We start from the raw sequence: 13,757 nt of genomic DNA, 5'->3' as shown, positions 1-13,757 counted from the left end.
AATGTTACAAATTTGGAAACAGGTTGTCTTAGTTTAACAGCTGTATGGTTGGAAACTCAACTCGTGGTAAAATAATACACCAGAGTTGTGAATAGTCTGATTAAAACTCAGGCAATTTCCAGTAAAGAGGGATGGAATCCGTTCCCATGGAACAATTGTGGCAGGCACCAAAGACAATGGTTTCCGTCTTCCAAATATTTATTTGCTCATCTGGTGCCAAATGTCAGACAAGCAGAAGACTCAACTTGGAGACATTGGAGGGGTTGAGGAGGGGTAATGCAGTGTTAATGTAAGCCTACTTGTGACACTGATAAAGATTATTACTACTAATGGTGAGTTAGAGCTGGGTGTCAGCAGTGAAAATTCACATTGTGTTTTCAGATGATGTTGGTGGGCAGTATATAGATGAGTAAAAGAAGAGGAAACAGGAAAGATCCTTGAAGGCATCAGAGGTAAAGTGGGTGCTGGAAGAGAAGCCATTGCAGGCGATTCTCTGGCTATTATAAACTCCAAATCCAAATCTCTGAAGAAAACTGTTGATTTATTTTGCATGCTTTTTGACAGGAGTTAATAGTTAAGAATGGAACCTGACCAGTGCAGTCCTATGGGGTGGAGAGGCATTGGAAGATAGTGTAGTGAACCATGTCAAAGGCTGCAGACAGGTCAAGAAGAATGAGGAGGGATCGTTTGCCTTTGGTACTGTCACGTTTGATGATGTTTTGGGCTTTGGTAAGAGCCATTTGGCAGAGGTGGATTTGCAGTTCCTTGGGCCCCACGCTCACCTTCATTTCCCCCCCCATCCCCAACATTCCAACCGCATTCCCCTCCCGACCTCCCCCACTCTCTCCCCACAGAACGCAAAGGCAGAAGCCACAGAATTACACAAACTGATCGCTGCATTTTAACTTGTAAAAACGTGATTATATTTGCTGAATTGAAATCCAAGCTTACCTCTTCTCAGAATTATGGTTAAATGGTCAATATTGCAATTTGTGAGTCTTAAGGCGAGCAAATATGGAACTTGATGATGAGCAACGAGATGGAAATGTCAGCCGATGATAACACTACAGCACAGTCCAGTGCAGAAGAGCCAGTCGAGTGTAGGAGCAGGAACTCCAATCAACAAGATGCATATGCTGCCACTCAGTACATTTCACAGAGTCTCAATTCAGTTTTAACAATTAAAGGTAACTTCCTTACTTCATCTCACAAAGTCAAGGAGGTTATTGCCATAAATTCACATGGGGGTATGTCAGGTCAGTCCAAGTCCAATATCAATGGCTTTGACGGGCAGGATTCCTTTCTTTGTGCTGGGGACTTTCTGCAGGCCAGTCTTGAGAGTGATGGTGGTTAGAACTACCAGAATGTGACCAGCTGCAGCCATTAGATAAGACCATCAATATTAAAAAAAAAAACAAATTTAAACAAGAGAATATTGAAGACAGACAGATTTTAAAGATTTTCTTGCTTCATCCCTCGTTGGCATGGCAATTTAGATAGCTTTTTGCTACACTTTTTCTTTAAAACATTGGCAATTACACCATCGTAGGTAAAATCTTTTAAAGACACATATTCAATCATCAAAATTGCTGAACTTTCAAATGTTCCTGACTCATCGTACTCCACAAATAATTTTTAACTCTTTTCAATACAGAAAAAGAACGTTCACCGGAAGCATTTGTGACAGGTATTGTTAAAAATATTTTCAGAATGGTTTCCACGTTTAAAAAAGGTGTCTGCAAGCCATCATATACAAGTCTGTACAAATCAGCTGGTAATCTTCAAGCACAGAACTCATCATTACAGATGAAATGAATGAGTTATTTCACTTAATCTTCAAAAGGCTTTCTGTCTATCTCCTCCCAGTAGAATTCACTTAATTTCTTACTATAGTGGCTTTTAACATTCTAATCCAAACTCCTGTCAAAAAGCATGCAAAATAAATCAACAGTTTTCTTCAGAGATTTGGATTTGGAGTTTATTGTCACGTGTACCAAGGTACAGTGGTACAGTATTTTTCTGCGTGCAGCTCAAACAGATCACTTAGTACAAGAAAAGAAAATACATAAAAGGACACCACAAGGTACACAATGTAAATACATAGACACCAGCATCGGTGAAGCATACAGGAGTGTCGTATTAATCAGATCAGTCCATACGCGGGTCGTTTAGGAGTGTGGTAACAGTGGGGAAGAAGCTGTTTTTGAGTCTGTCCGTGCGTGTTCTCAGACTTTTGTATATCCTGCCCGATGGACGAAGTTGGAAGAGTGAGTAAGCCGGGTAGGAGGGGTCTTCGATTATGCTGCCCGCTTTCCCAAGGCAGCGGGGGGTGTAGACAGTCAATGGATCGGAGGCAGGTTCGTGTGACAGACTGGGTGGTGTTCACGACTCTCTGGCATTTCTTGCGATCTTGGGCTGAGCAGTTGACATATCAGGCTGTGGTGCAGCCAGATAGGATGCTTTCTATGGTGCACCTGTAAAAGTTGGTAAGCGTCAATGTGGACATGCCGAATATCCTGAGGAAGTATAGGCGCTATTGTGCTTTCTTGGTGGTAGTGTCGACATTGGTGGACCAGGACAGATTTTTTTGGTGATATGCGCAGCTAAGAATTTTAAGCTGTCAACTTTTATTGTGTCACAAATTAACATTGGCAGTCTCAATGGTGATCTTTTCTTTCACTTTTAAAGTGATTTCATTGTCTAGTTTCATCGAAAAATAACTTCTTGCATCTTATACACTTTTCATCATCAGAAGGACCTATAGTTTTTGTTAGTGCCTCTGCTTCCACCAAGCTATAGCCATTTCAAACTTGCATTACAAAACTTTTAACTGAGGCTAACAACTGTGCAACATTCAGTAAAGATGTATCAACATTTTGCAGTGATTTGCCGATGGCACTAATTCTTTGAAATAAACAGTCTGATATCGACTTTTCAAACTTCCCTGCTGAGGATTTTACTTCAGCTTTCACATCTGTTTTTTCTGAATTTGGTGTGGCTATGCCCTTTGACAGAGCTTTGACGAAGGGTCACCTGGACTTGAAACGTTAGCTCTTTTCTCTCCCTGCAGATGCTGCCAAACCTGCTGAGATATTCCAGCATTTTCTCTCTTTGGGTTCTTGTTCAACCGTTTTAGGCAATGTAGTATCTCCAGGAAATCGGCACGTCTCAGTCATCAGATAATTCACCTGTACTTTTGGATGAGGATGAATGTGCAGTTTTAAAAAATATATTTTTATTCTCCTTTTTCACATTTTTGCCCACCAACAATAAACAATAAGCAGTGACGAATATAATGTCAATCCCCAAATCAGCAACAACAATCCCATCCTCCCACGCATCGCGCCGCCCCAAAGGTGCGGAATCCTCCGCATCTTGACCGGCCGAGCCCTAACCTTGAGGGGCTAGGCCCGCGCCGGACTGATTTCCACCCCGCCAGCTGGCGGGAATGGCCTTTGGTGCCCCGCCAGCTGGCGCGGAAATGACATTGCCGGGCGGCGCATGCGCGGGAGCGCCAGCGGCCGCTCACGGCATCCCCGCGCATGCGCAGTGGAGGGAGTCTTTTCGCCTCCGCCATGGTGGAGACCATGGCGAAGGCAGAAGGAAAAGAGTGCCTCCACGGCACAGGCCCGCCCGCGGATCGGTAGGCCCCGATCGCGGGCCAGGCCACCGTGGGGGCAACCCCCGGGGCCAGATCGCCCCACGCCCCCCCCCCCCAGGACCCCGGAGCCCGCCCGCGCCGCCTTGTCCCGCCGGTAAGAGAGGTGGTTTAATCCACGCCGGCGGAACAGGCATTCTAGCAGCGGGACTTCGGCCCATCCGGGCCGGAGAATCGCCGGGGCGGGGGCCCGCCAACCGGTGCGGTGCGATTCCCGCCCCCTCCGAAGAATTCGGCAACCGGCGGGGGAGAGATTCACGCCAGCCCTCGGCTGCAACATCTGCCTTCGCACTCGTTTCCAACCCCGGCTGGTCCGACAACTCGAATATGGCCTCCCGAGGGCCCGGGGGTTTCACGTCACCACTTTAGAGATTACCCGAAAAACCTCGTTCCAGTAATTCTCCCGCTTTGGACAGGACCAAAACATATGAACGTGATTTGCGGTTCACACACATCTTTTATCCCCTCAAAGAGCCAGCTCATTCTCGCCCTTGTGCGGTGTGCACTATGTACCACCTTCAGCTGTATCAGCCCCAACCTCGGTGGAGGCGTTCACTCTCTGGGGCACCTCACACCAGAATCCCTCCTCCATACCCTCTCCCAACTCTTCTTCCCACTTTGCTTTGATCCCTTCCAGTGGTGCCTTCTCCTCTTCCAAAATAGCCCAGTAAACCGCCGACACTACCCCCTTCTCCAGTCCCCCTGTCGTCAGCACCTCCTCCAACAATGTGGAGGCCGGCTCCACCGGGAAGCTCTGTATCTCCTTCCTGGCAAAATCTCGAACCTGCATGTATCTAAACATTTCCCCCTGCTCCAGCCCATACTTCGCTCCCAGATCCTTCAATCCTACAAACCGACCCCCAAGAAACAAATCTTTTAGTGTCTTAATCCCCTTCTCCTCCCATTTCCAAAAAATTCCATCCCACTTCCCTGGCTCAGATCTGTGGTTCCCCCAAATCGGCATTTCCCTTGACCCTGTCCCCAACACGAAGAGTTGGCAAAACTGCCTCCAAATTCTCGATGAAGCTATTATTACCGGACTCCCTGAGTATTTCCCTGGGGCCACCGGGAGCGGTGCTATTGCTAGTGCTTTCAATCCCGACCCCCTGCACAAACTCTGGCCCACTGGGAATCAACCCCTCTGACCCAGCTCTGCACCTTCTCCACATTCGCCGCCCAGTAGTAATACATCAGGTTCGGGAGACCCAAACCCCTTGCCTGCCTTTCCCTCTGTAGCAGCACCTTTCTAAACTCTGGCCACCTTCCCTCCCCATATGAACGAAGTAATCATTCCTTCAATCTCTCTAAAAAATGCATTTTGGCAAGAAAATCGGCAGGCATTGGAAAATAAACAGGAATCGCGGCAACACGTTCATTTTAACCGCCTGTACCCGACCCGCCAGTGACAGAGGGAGACCATCCCACCTTGCCAGATCAGCTTTCACTCTCCCCACCAAACTAGAAATGTTGTACCTACAGAGCCCCCCACCACTCCCGAGCAACCTGCACCCCCAGGTATCTAAAGTGAGTCCCTGCCCTACGGAAGGACAGCCCCCCCACCACCAGCCGAGACACCACAAAATACTCACTCTTGTCTCGATTTAATTTATACCCCGAGAAAGACCCAAACACCCGAAGCAGCTCCAGTATTCCCCCTATTGACACACTCGGTTCCGACACGTATAACAAGTCATCGGCGTATAAGGACCATCTATGAGGGTGAATGTGCAGTTAATGCACTGTTCCAGATTTCGAACTTCTTAAAGTAAAATGACTACTGCCTTATTGTCCAGCTTCGTTCTCTTGCCTCACCTTCGATTTTCTGCGTTTTTTGACTGCCAGATTGATGGTGTCGCATATTATTAAAGACACTGATCTTGATTTTAGGCAGCTAATAAAGTGTCTGAAAGAGCTGACGTTTTTTTTGACCCGTCAATCCTACGTTTTTATCAGGTTCAAGCTCTACAAAAATTGGATTCTTTTTTTAACTATGTAGCTGTGATTCTGATCATGGATGTCAAGCAACATTTCACTCTACTTCTGCCCTTTCCATTTTAAAAACTGTCCCTCCCCGTGGACCTCCAACCCCATCACACATTCTCTCTCCCTCCAGAACGCAATCCGGTCATAGATTATCATAGAGCAGCACGGTAGCATTGTGGGTAGCACAAATGCTTCACAGCTCCAGGGTCCCAGGTTCGATTCCGGCTAGGGTCACTGTCTGTGCGGAGTCTGCACATCCTCCCCGTGTGTGCGTGGGTTTCCTCCTGGTGCTCCGGTTTCCTCCCACATTCCTTCTATGAATTTACAGTGCAGAAGTAGGCCATTCGGCCCATCGAGTCTGCACCAGCTCTTGGAAAGAGCACCCTACCCAAGGTCAACACCTCCACCCTATCCCCATAACCCAGTTACCCCACCCGACAATTTTGGACACTAAGGGCAATTTAGCATGGCCAATCCACCTAACCTGCACATCTTTGGACTGTGGGAGGAAACCGGATCAGCCGGAGGAAACCCACGCACACACGGGGAGGATGTGCAGACTCCGCACAGACAGTGACCCAAGCCAGAATCGAATCTGGGACCCTGGAGCTGTGAAGCAATTGTGCTTTCCACAATGCTACCGTGCTGCCCCACACTCATCCCTCCCTATAAGTCTGAAACACAATCTCCTCCCTTTATGCTCTACCCCTCCACCTCCATCCCATCCTCTCACACTCTCCCACCCACCCATCACACACTCCCATTCTTTTGCCTGGGGTCTTCAAGGCAGCCTGCATCACTTGTTGTGGCCACCCGTGCCTCTCCCCTCCCCTTGCCTGTTGCTGGCCTGGGTCCGCTCCTCAGCTCATCAACTCTTCATAGCTTGATTTGGGGTTTTGCGCCTTGCGTGCTGTTGCGTTTGCCTGCCTGGGGCCACTAGTGCCGGCACCCGACACAAACCTCCTCGCCTGCATGGCAGCTGACCTCATGGCTTGATTCAGCGGTCATGCCTCATTGTTGCTGACCTGGATCTATGAGTACAAGTGCCCGGCACAAATCTGCTCGCCTCGCCTGCTCGGTGGCTGACCTTGTGGCTTAATTTGGCGGTTGCGCCTCATGCACCTGTTACATGCCTGGTTCCATCAGTGCCGGCGCCAAGCACAAACCTCGTCCCTTGACTCGCAAACCTCAGCAGCGACTCCCTTATCCCTCGTGCATGCTGCAAGTTAACCATGCGTTACCAGTTTTGCCGCCCTTTAAGACTCACCAATTAAAGTTTGATTTTGCTCTGCATTTTCTGCTAATGTGCCCAACAGCAGCAAATGCAGAGCGAAATCAAACTGTGATTGGATGCCCAGTGCACTGGCCCAGTGCGGGGCACCCACGTTCATTGGGGCCCTGTGCCTCAGCCGGTGTGTTTCATTGTAAATCCACCTCTGCCTCCACTGGTATTTTAGCAGGACAGAAATTTGATTGGAAGGATTCAAGCAAGGAATTCCAAGAAAGATGGACACGGATTTGGGAGGCAACATGTGCAAGGAGAGAAAAGAGGGATTGGAAATGGAGTGATGGATGGCAAGGATGGAGGGTTCAAGTGGTTTTCCTTAAAGAGGGGATGACGTCAGCATAATTGAAGGAGAGGACAGTCCCTGAGTAGAGGAAACTACCGACAATATCAGTAATCATGGAGCCAGGTAGACCATACAGGGTGAAGGGTGATAGAAGATTAATTGAAGAAAGATCCATGTTCAGGTCTAGGGCAGTGGAAGGCTTTGGAGGAAGCATGGCCTGGTGGGCCCGGGGCAGGGAGAAGAGACAGACAGCTCATTGGCTGACCTCCATCTAGTGACCATGAGCTTGTTACATTTGTTGGAGTTGAAGACTTCAGAAGAGTCCTATTCATTTCAGTATCGATAGCAAAATTAGTTTCTGTGCCTCATGCTAGTTGGACTGGTTCTAATTGTCAAGAAAATTCTCTCCTGAAAATAAAAGAGAATGTCTCATTAAAATGCTTTTTCTTGATCTGTGTTTCTCATTAATACCAAGATGTAATTCTCAACTGATACATTAAATATGATGTTTTTTTCCTTTTTTGAGAGACTTTCTATTTTCCTGGGAATGGGCTGTCCAGACTCTGCATTTCTCGGCAACTGGCAACAATCCCAATCCCATCAAACTGTCAAGGGGCACAATTAAAATGTTTTTCATTTCCTCAAGCATTTGAATGATTTGATAACATCTGAAGCTCCACCCAGTAGTGGACTAGTGGTTGGGAACTGTTTAGGAATCCCGCTTACAGCATGGATTTGAGTTAGGCCATCAAAGATCACTTGCATAACCACGTGACTCGGAAGTCAGTCATGAATAATTTGGGTACTCAGCCACAACTATGTGTCTTTAGTTTGTTTGCCAAAAAAACATTAAACTTTGGAAATTTAGTTTACATATATCTTATCTGCAAATATGCACGTGGGGAAATAATGATCTTTTGTATGTTAGAAGGCAGCTGGTGGAAAACAGGTTCAACTCTGAACAGTTTTTTGAGTTTATGTTAATATAGTAAGCCAATTTGACTGTTACATCTCTCATGCATGCTATATTACCTTAAAACAGTCTCCACTTGAATGGAACCCATAATTCTACAGTGATTTGTTAATTTATGTAAATATTTAATGCACCTCATGTCCGTTGTAGTTTGCCTCAGACTTGTACCACCTGCCTACTAACATATTCAAAGAATCATTTTCTCTCGTGCATCCTCCATATTATATAAACATATATAGATATGATCGCAGTCTCTTACAATAGACTTAACATAAATGGATGGGAAATTTTAATTTGTTCTTTTGCTTAAAATGTCACACAGATAAATAATGTGCAAATGTTTAATCCAACTAATTTTAGGACTCCCACTGTGAATTATTGAGATTTTTTCTTTTGCTCTTCATATAAGTAGCATTTCACAAAAAAATATCCTTCCCCGGTGTGATGCTGAGCCGTACTGACAAGAAATACCCTGATTTAACCCCCAGTTTTTGCAGACTATATTAACCGGAGCAACATTATGGGTAGAAAATTAGTTTCATTGCCCCTCGAGTAGCAAGGAGAATGGTCAACCAGGACATCTGTTCCTGGTTACTACCTGATCCGGTCTCTCCAACCCATGTTAGGATTGTGCTTGGCCCTGTGATGGAATAGTCTCTCAGTCCTTGGAACTGGGAACTGCTGCTATTTTTCCCCAGAACGACTTTCCACCTACAAGCGAATAAGAAGTGAGCGGGGAGAATTGTTGAAGGTTCTTGTGATGTATTGGATTGTAATTGTCATATTTCTTTAAACCAGTGTCCACTTTTATTTCCATTTGGGGGATATCATTCTTATAGGACCTTGATAATGAAACCATTGCATATTAATTACTTTTGGTAGATGTTGTTGCTAACTCCAGGTGAAATTCGGGCTGTTCCCCCTTATTTCTCAGAGACTTTGCTATTTTATTAAGCCATTTTGAGGAGAAGATCTTTTTTTTTTCCTTTTAATAAGGAAACTGCTTTTTCCCAATCTTGGTAAAGTAGTGATACTTTTCAAATGACATTGACATAGATATTTTTGATTGTAAGTCACCTTAATAATTTTATCGTGATTAAAAATAAAGTTCTTGTTTTGGGCTGGTCCTGCTTATTTTGTTTTATAATCAAGCTTGTCACTTGTTTTGTGAACCTCATATTAGACACAAGAAGTAATTGCTAATTGCTCATACTATTGGATTCTTTCAAAAAAAATGAATACCAATACTTGTACATTTACAATAAGACAGCAAATAAAAATGAGACTTTGTGATCTAATAAAAATTCCCTTTTAATAAATTAGAAATACCAATGCTTAATAGACAACCAAGCATAGAATCCTATAATGGTTAGTGTACAGAAGAGGCCAGTTGGCCCATCATGTCCATGCTGGCTCTCTGCTTGTGCAACTCAGCTAGTTGTTTTTGCCTGCCATTCCCCTGCACATCATCTCTCTTCAGGTGCTTATGCAGTTCCCTTTTGAAATTCACAATTCAATCTACCTCAGTGCATTCCAGATCCAACCACGCAAATGTTTAAAAAAAACTTCCTTATGTTGCTGTCAGTTCTTTTGCAAGTAGATGTTTCTCATGCCACATATCCCTTATGACAATTAACAAATTAGAAACTAATTTTATGGAATGTCCCATGTTATGGGCCAGGGCTTAGAAACTCCAAAGTGTATTATGGAGTTCACCTGAACTACAACCTTTATGTTGAATTTGACTAGGATGAGCACAAGAGCCTTCCCTTCAGGTGTGATTCATCAGTCTTCCCAGATACTTTCATCAAAACAAGTTTTATTCTAAGAACTTAGTTAACACATATGTATAAACACACAGCAAGAACTTTTATCAATTACAAACATAAAGACACCACACAGCTACAGTGATCTATGAGTTCCCCCTTAACTGTTCCAATTCAATAACAAGATCCAATTAAAACCAGAAACCCATTTTCAAAGGTGTGGCCCAGCACTCTGCATTCTCACTTGACTAAAACTGGTCTTGTTACTGAAATTCTCAGCCAATTTTCAACCAGCGAACTCCTTCCGGAAAGCAATTATATCTTCAAAGCCACCACCAAGGTGATTTTTACTGGAACAGCTTTTTTAAAATAAAAACCGAGAAAGACAGAGAATATACTTTTCTCTTTGAGTCCACAGCAGTCAAAACTGAAAGCGAAACCAAAACACATCTCACAGCCCAGCTCTGCCCACACAATGACATCACTGAAGCTATGTGATAAGATAAAAACCTTTCTTAAAGGGACACTCCCATGGCACCCATAATACTGGAAAATTAGTTAAAATGTTTTGCGATATTACTATATTGTCGTGGTGGGAGAAGTGTGGATGTGTGAGCTTTTAACAAGTTGCAGAAGTTGGCGGGGTTTTTTTGCATCAAGATAGTCTTCTTTGCTGAAGGAAGCTACTTTTTCTGGGATGTGGTCCTACAGGCACCAGCAACTGTCTGATACCTCACCCACACATCTCAAAAGACTTCATGGTGCTGCCATTTAATCAAACAGCCTGGAATTGTGTTACACTTGTAGAAAGATGATTAAAGGGGACTTTTGTCTTCGGGGAACTAGAAGATAATAAATGGCACTAAAGACAGCATCAATATACTACACCGGGTAGGTATTATTGGGAAAGGAGCAGCTAAATGGGATTCTAGTAGATTATTCTATCAAAAGAGCTAGATGGGGATGGGCTAAATAACTTATCATTCCTGTGATTGACTGTTTAAAAATAATATGGTTCTATGCAGTAGAGATTTAAAAGTTTGAATTGATTTGACTTTTAGAATATTGCAGACACGCCAATGCAGCCCTGAAGGCGCACAATAATAAAATTACTGGGGATTAATTCCTTGTTGGATGCAAAAGAGGTTTTCACTACCTTCATAACAGAGCTGATAGGGAATGGTAACATAGTGGTTAGATTACTGGGCCTAGTAATCCAGAGGTCTGCACTATTAATCTGGAGACATTTGAATGATAGCTGGGGAATTAAGTAAATAGTGGATGTGTTCAATAGAAGAAATGAAGTGGAGTAATACTTGTTAATATGCAATCCTCCTAAGTCAATCCACTGTTGAAGCTCTCTCATTAATCAAAAAAAATCATGTAAAATAGCCTGGAGCTGACCTGAATTTCTTGCTTACACACTTTTGTTCAGTCCCAATTATGCCCATCAGACCATTTTCATGCATAATTGACTATGGTAATGCATTGTAACATTGTGTGTGCATTAATAAGCATCCTGGGTTGCCCATGTTGCATCCTCCTATTATGGAAGTGTGTTAATTGCATTCACAGAGTCTACACTCAACCAGATCTTGTATGACCTCAAACAGATCTTCTACTGACCTCAACAACATGAATAGTGTACGTGTATAAAAGAACAAACCAAGGTCTACAGACCAGAGACTAACTAAAGTGAAGCTATTGGCTTCCTCGACTGGTGGTTTGTAGTAGCCACACATTCCCACAGTTTGAAAATTACAAGAATGGACATTGCCTTGACACCATTCCTGCCATGATAATGTGGCAGATGGGTGCAAAGAATCTATTGTTCATTATTTTCAACATGCTTTATGTGGCTTTATTAAATACAATTGTGATATTACACAGATTCACGTTGCATTATGTATTGTATTTGTTATAACCTGCCTACTTACGATTGGCTGGGGACTAATGACTATCCCACAATCCTATGGGAGTATGAACTTCCCCAATGAGGGGGGCGGAGAAACTCCTAGTATAAATAAGCTGGCCAGTTCAGGAACCAGCAGGAAAGAGAAGGTAGCAAGGGAAGTTACTGCTACTGTTATGTATACATTATTCTAGTAAATAAACGTTATTACTTTGTATCCTTAAAACTCGTGCTGGATTCTTCGTGGCCCTTACAAAAGTATTTTTTTTAAACTTTTCAATGTATGGAAGACTATACCCCCCACCACCATTTTTGCATAATATGTAACAGTATTTTGGTGGAACTGTAGATCATATTCATATTTTTAGTTTAAAATAAAGGCTGGCCCATTAATCCACATGACATTTTATTTAATTACAGGCTGAAGGATATTGACGGAAATATTTTCAAATAAAAATTCCCTACTATGTTTTAAATTACATTCATGCTTTTGTTGTCATTATGAAATGACACATTCAGCATCAGAAATGTATCCAGATAACCAAAGTGACAGTTGCTATCTATAGAGCAATAGGTTGCACTCTCAAATCTCAGTTGTTTCTTCTGAAGGTGTTGATTGCCTATCTATTGCATTCATCTTCCAATACTTGTCCCAAGTGGCAACTATTCTTCAGTAAATATCTGTTTTCTGATCTCTGGTATCTCAGCTAAGCCTGAGTTTGTCGTCACCCAATGTGTATATACCCAATGTGTATATACATACCTTTTAAGCAGGAGTTCCTTAGGAGGAGGAACCCATACTATTCATTTCCCTCGTCAAGGGCTTCTACAGTCAGCACTCTTTCTTACTCCTAGGTGGAACACATTAACTTAGTCACAGAATGAACTCGAAATTCTTGTGATTTACATGACACAGCGATGTGGGGACCTGGGTTGCAAATGTTTATCACATCAGATGAAAACACTGTTGAAAGATTCATAATAGGAGCTTACTGACAGAAGCTTACTGACAGGTTATGTGGAAGACCAACTCCTACAATTTAAAATAATGTTGTGAAATTAATTTATCCTCCATGCAGGTAACCACTTCAACAGGCAGCAAGTGCTTTTCATGTCGTTCAGTTGCAGAAAGAGATAAATGGATGGAAAATCTACGCCGTGCAGTACAGCCAAATAAGGTAAAAGAAAACTAGCTGTCGGGTTTAAATAAGTGTGTTTTTAATAAGTTTTGCAGAGCAGTGTTCCAGACTTTATCTTAGTCATAGTTAAAACTGGTTTATGCATTTCCATGCAAGCAATAGGAACAGTTGTAAATAACCAGTGACCCTCCTTCAACCATGCTGTGATTTTCCCTATTGTCCTGTTTCTCCCCTGCTTTGTGTCCATATTCCCTCTGTATCCAATGAAGTACTCAGATGTAAATACTGCCAGATAAGTTGTTGCTTCCAGGAGAAAAGCACAATTGGTATGTTAGACCTTCCATTTTGTCTCCAAAGGGTGTAGAGTGAAGTGCTGCTTGGAGACGAAAAGTTATACTGCTGCCTGCGCCTCACATTACAATTTATACCAGCGAAGCTGTATAGATGCTTGTGTATTTTGGTTGTCTGGTAATTAATATTTTATATTGGCCCAAATTTTGCATTATTAACAATAGCAAAACTGTCTGTTCACCACATTGCTCCTCTGAAACTGATGCAACTTTTGGAATTCATCCATGTACAGTTAAAGGCTTAAATCCCAAAGTTGCTGTCAGTGATTTTATGCTTGAGGGTGCGCTGTTAAGGTTCCGCCAGAATATAATCATTTAGAAATCATTGAATTGACAATAACCTGTTGTACAAATCCTTAGAATAAGGTTTAACTAGATTTTTAATCTAGTTCATAATCACTTCTA

The 13,757-nt window shown here is 43.3% G+C and overlaps 1 protein-coding gene across 9 annotated transcripts in view; it reads left to right on the top strand.

Annotated features, from left to right (window-relative positions):
- LOC140399196 (disabled homolog 2-interacting protein-like) overlaps positions 1–13,757 on the top strand; it is a 1,161,885-nt gene that overhangs the window by 1,027,330 nt on the left and 120,798 nt on the right. For all 9 annotated transcript variants that reach the window (XM_072488541.1, XM_072488542.1, XM_072488540.1 and 6 more), the window contains one exon: positions 12,943–13,041. In XM_072488541.1, coding sequence (XP_072344642.1) covers positions 12,943–13,041 — 99 coding nt within the window. The remainder of the gene's footprint in view (positions 1–12,942; positions 13,042–13,757) is intronic.

This window comes from Scyliorhinus torazame, chromosome 22, assembly GCF_047496885.1.
Source record: "Scyliorhinus torazame isolate Kashiwa2021f chromosome 22, sScyTor2.1, whole genome shotgun sequence".
Classification (NCBI taxonomy): domain Eukaryota; kingdom Metazoa; phylum Chordata; class Chondrichthyes; order Carcharhiniformes; family Scyliorhinidae; genus Scyliorhinus; species Scyliorhinus torazame.
Note: the sequence above shows the minus strand (reverse complement) of the source record. Positions and strands in the feature narration are given on the sequence as shown.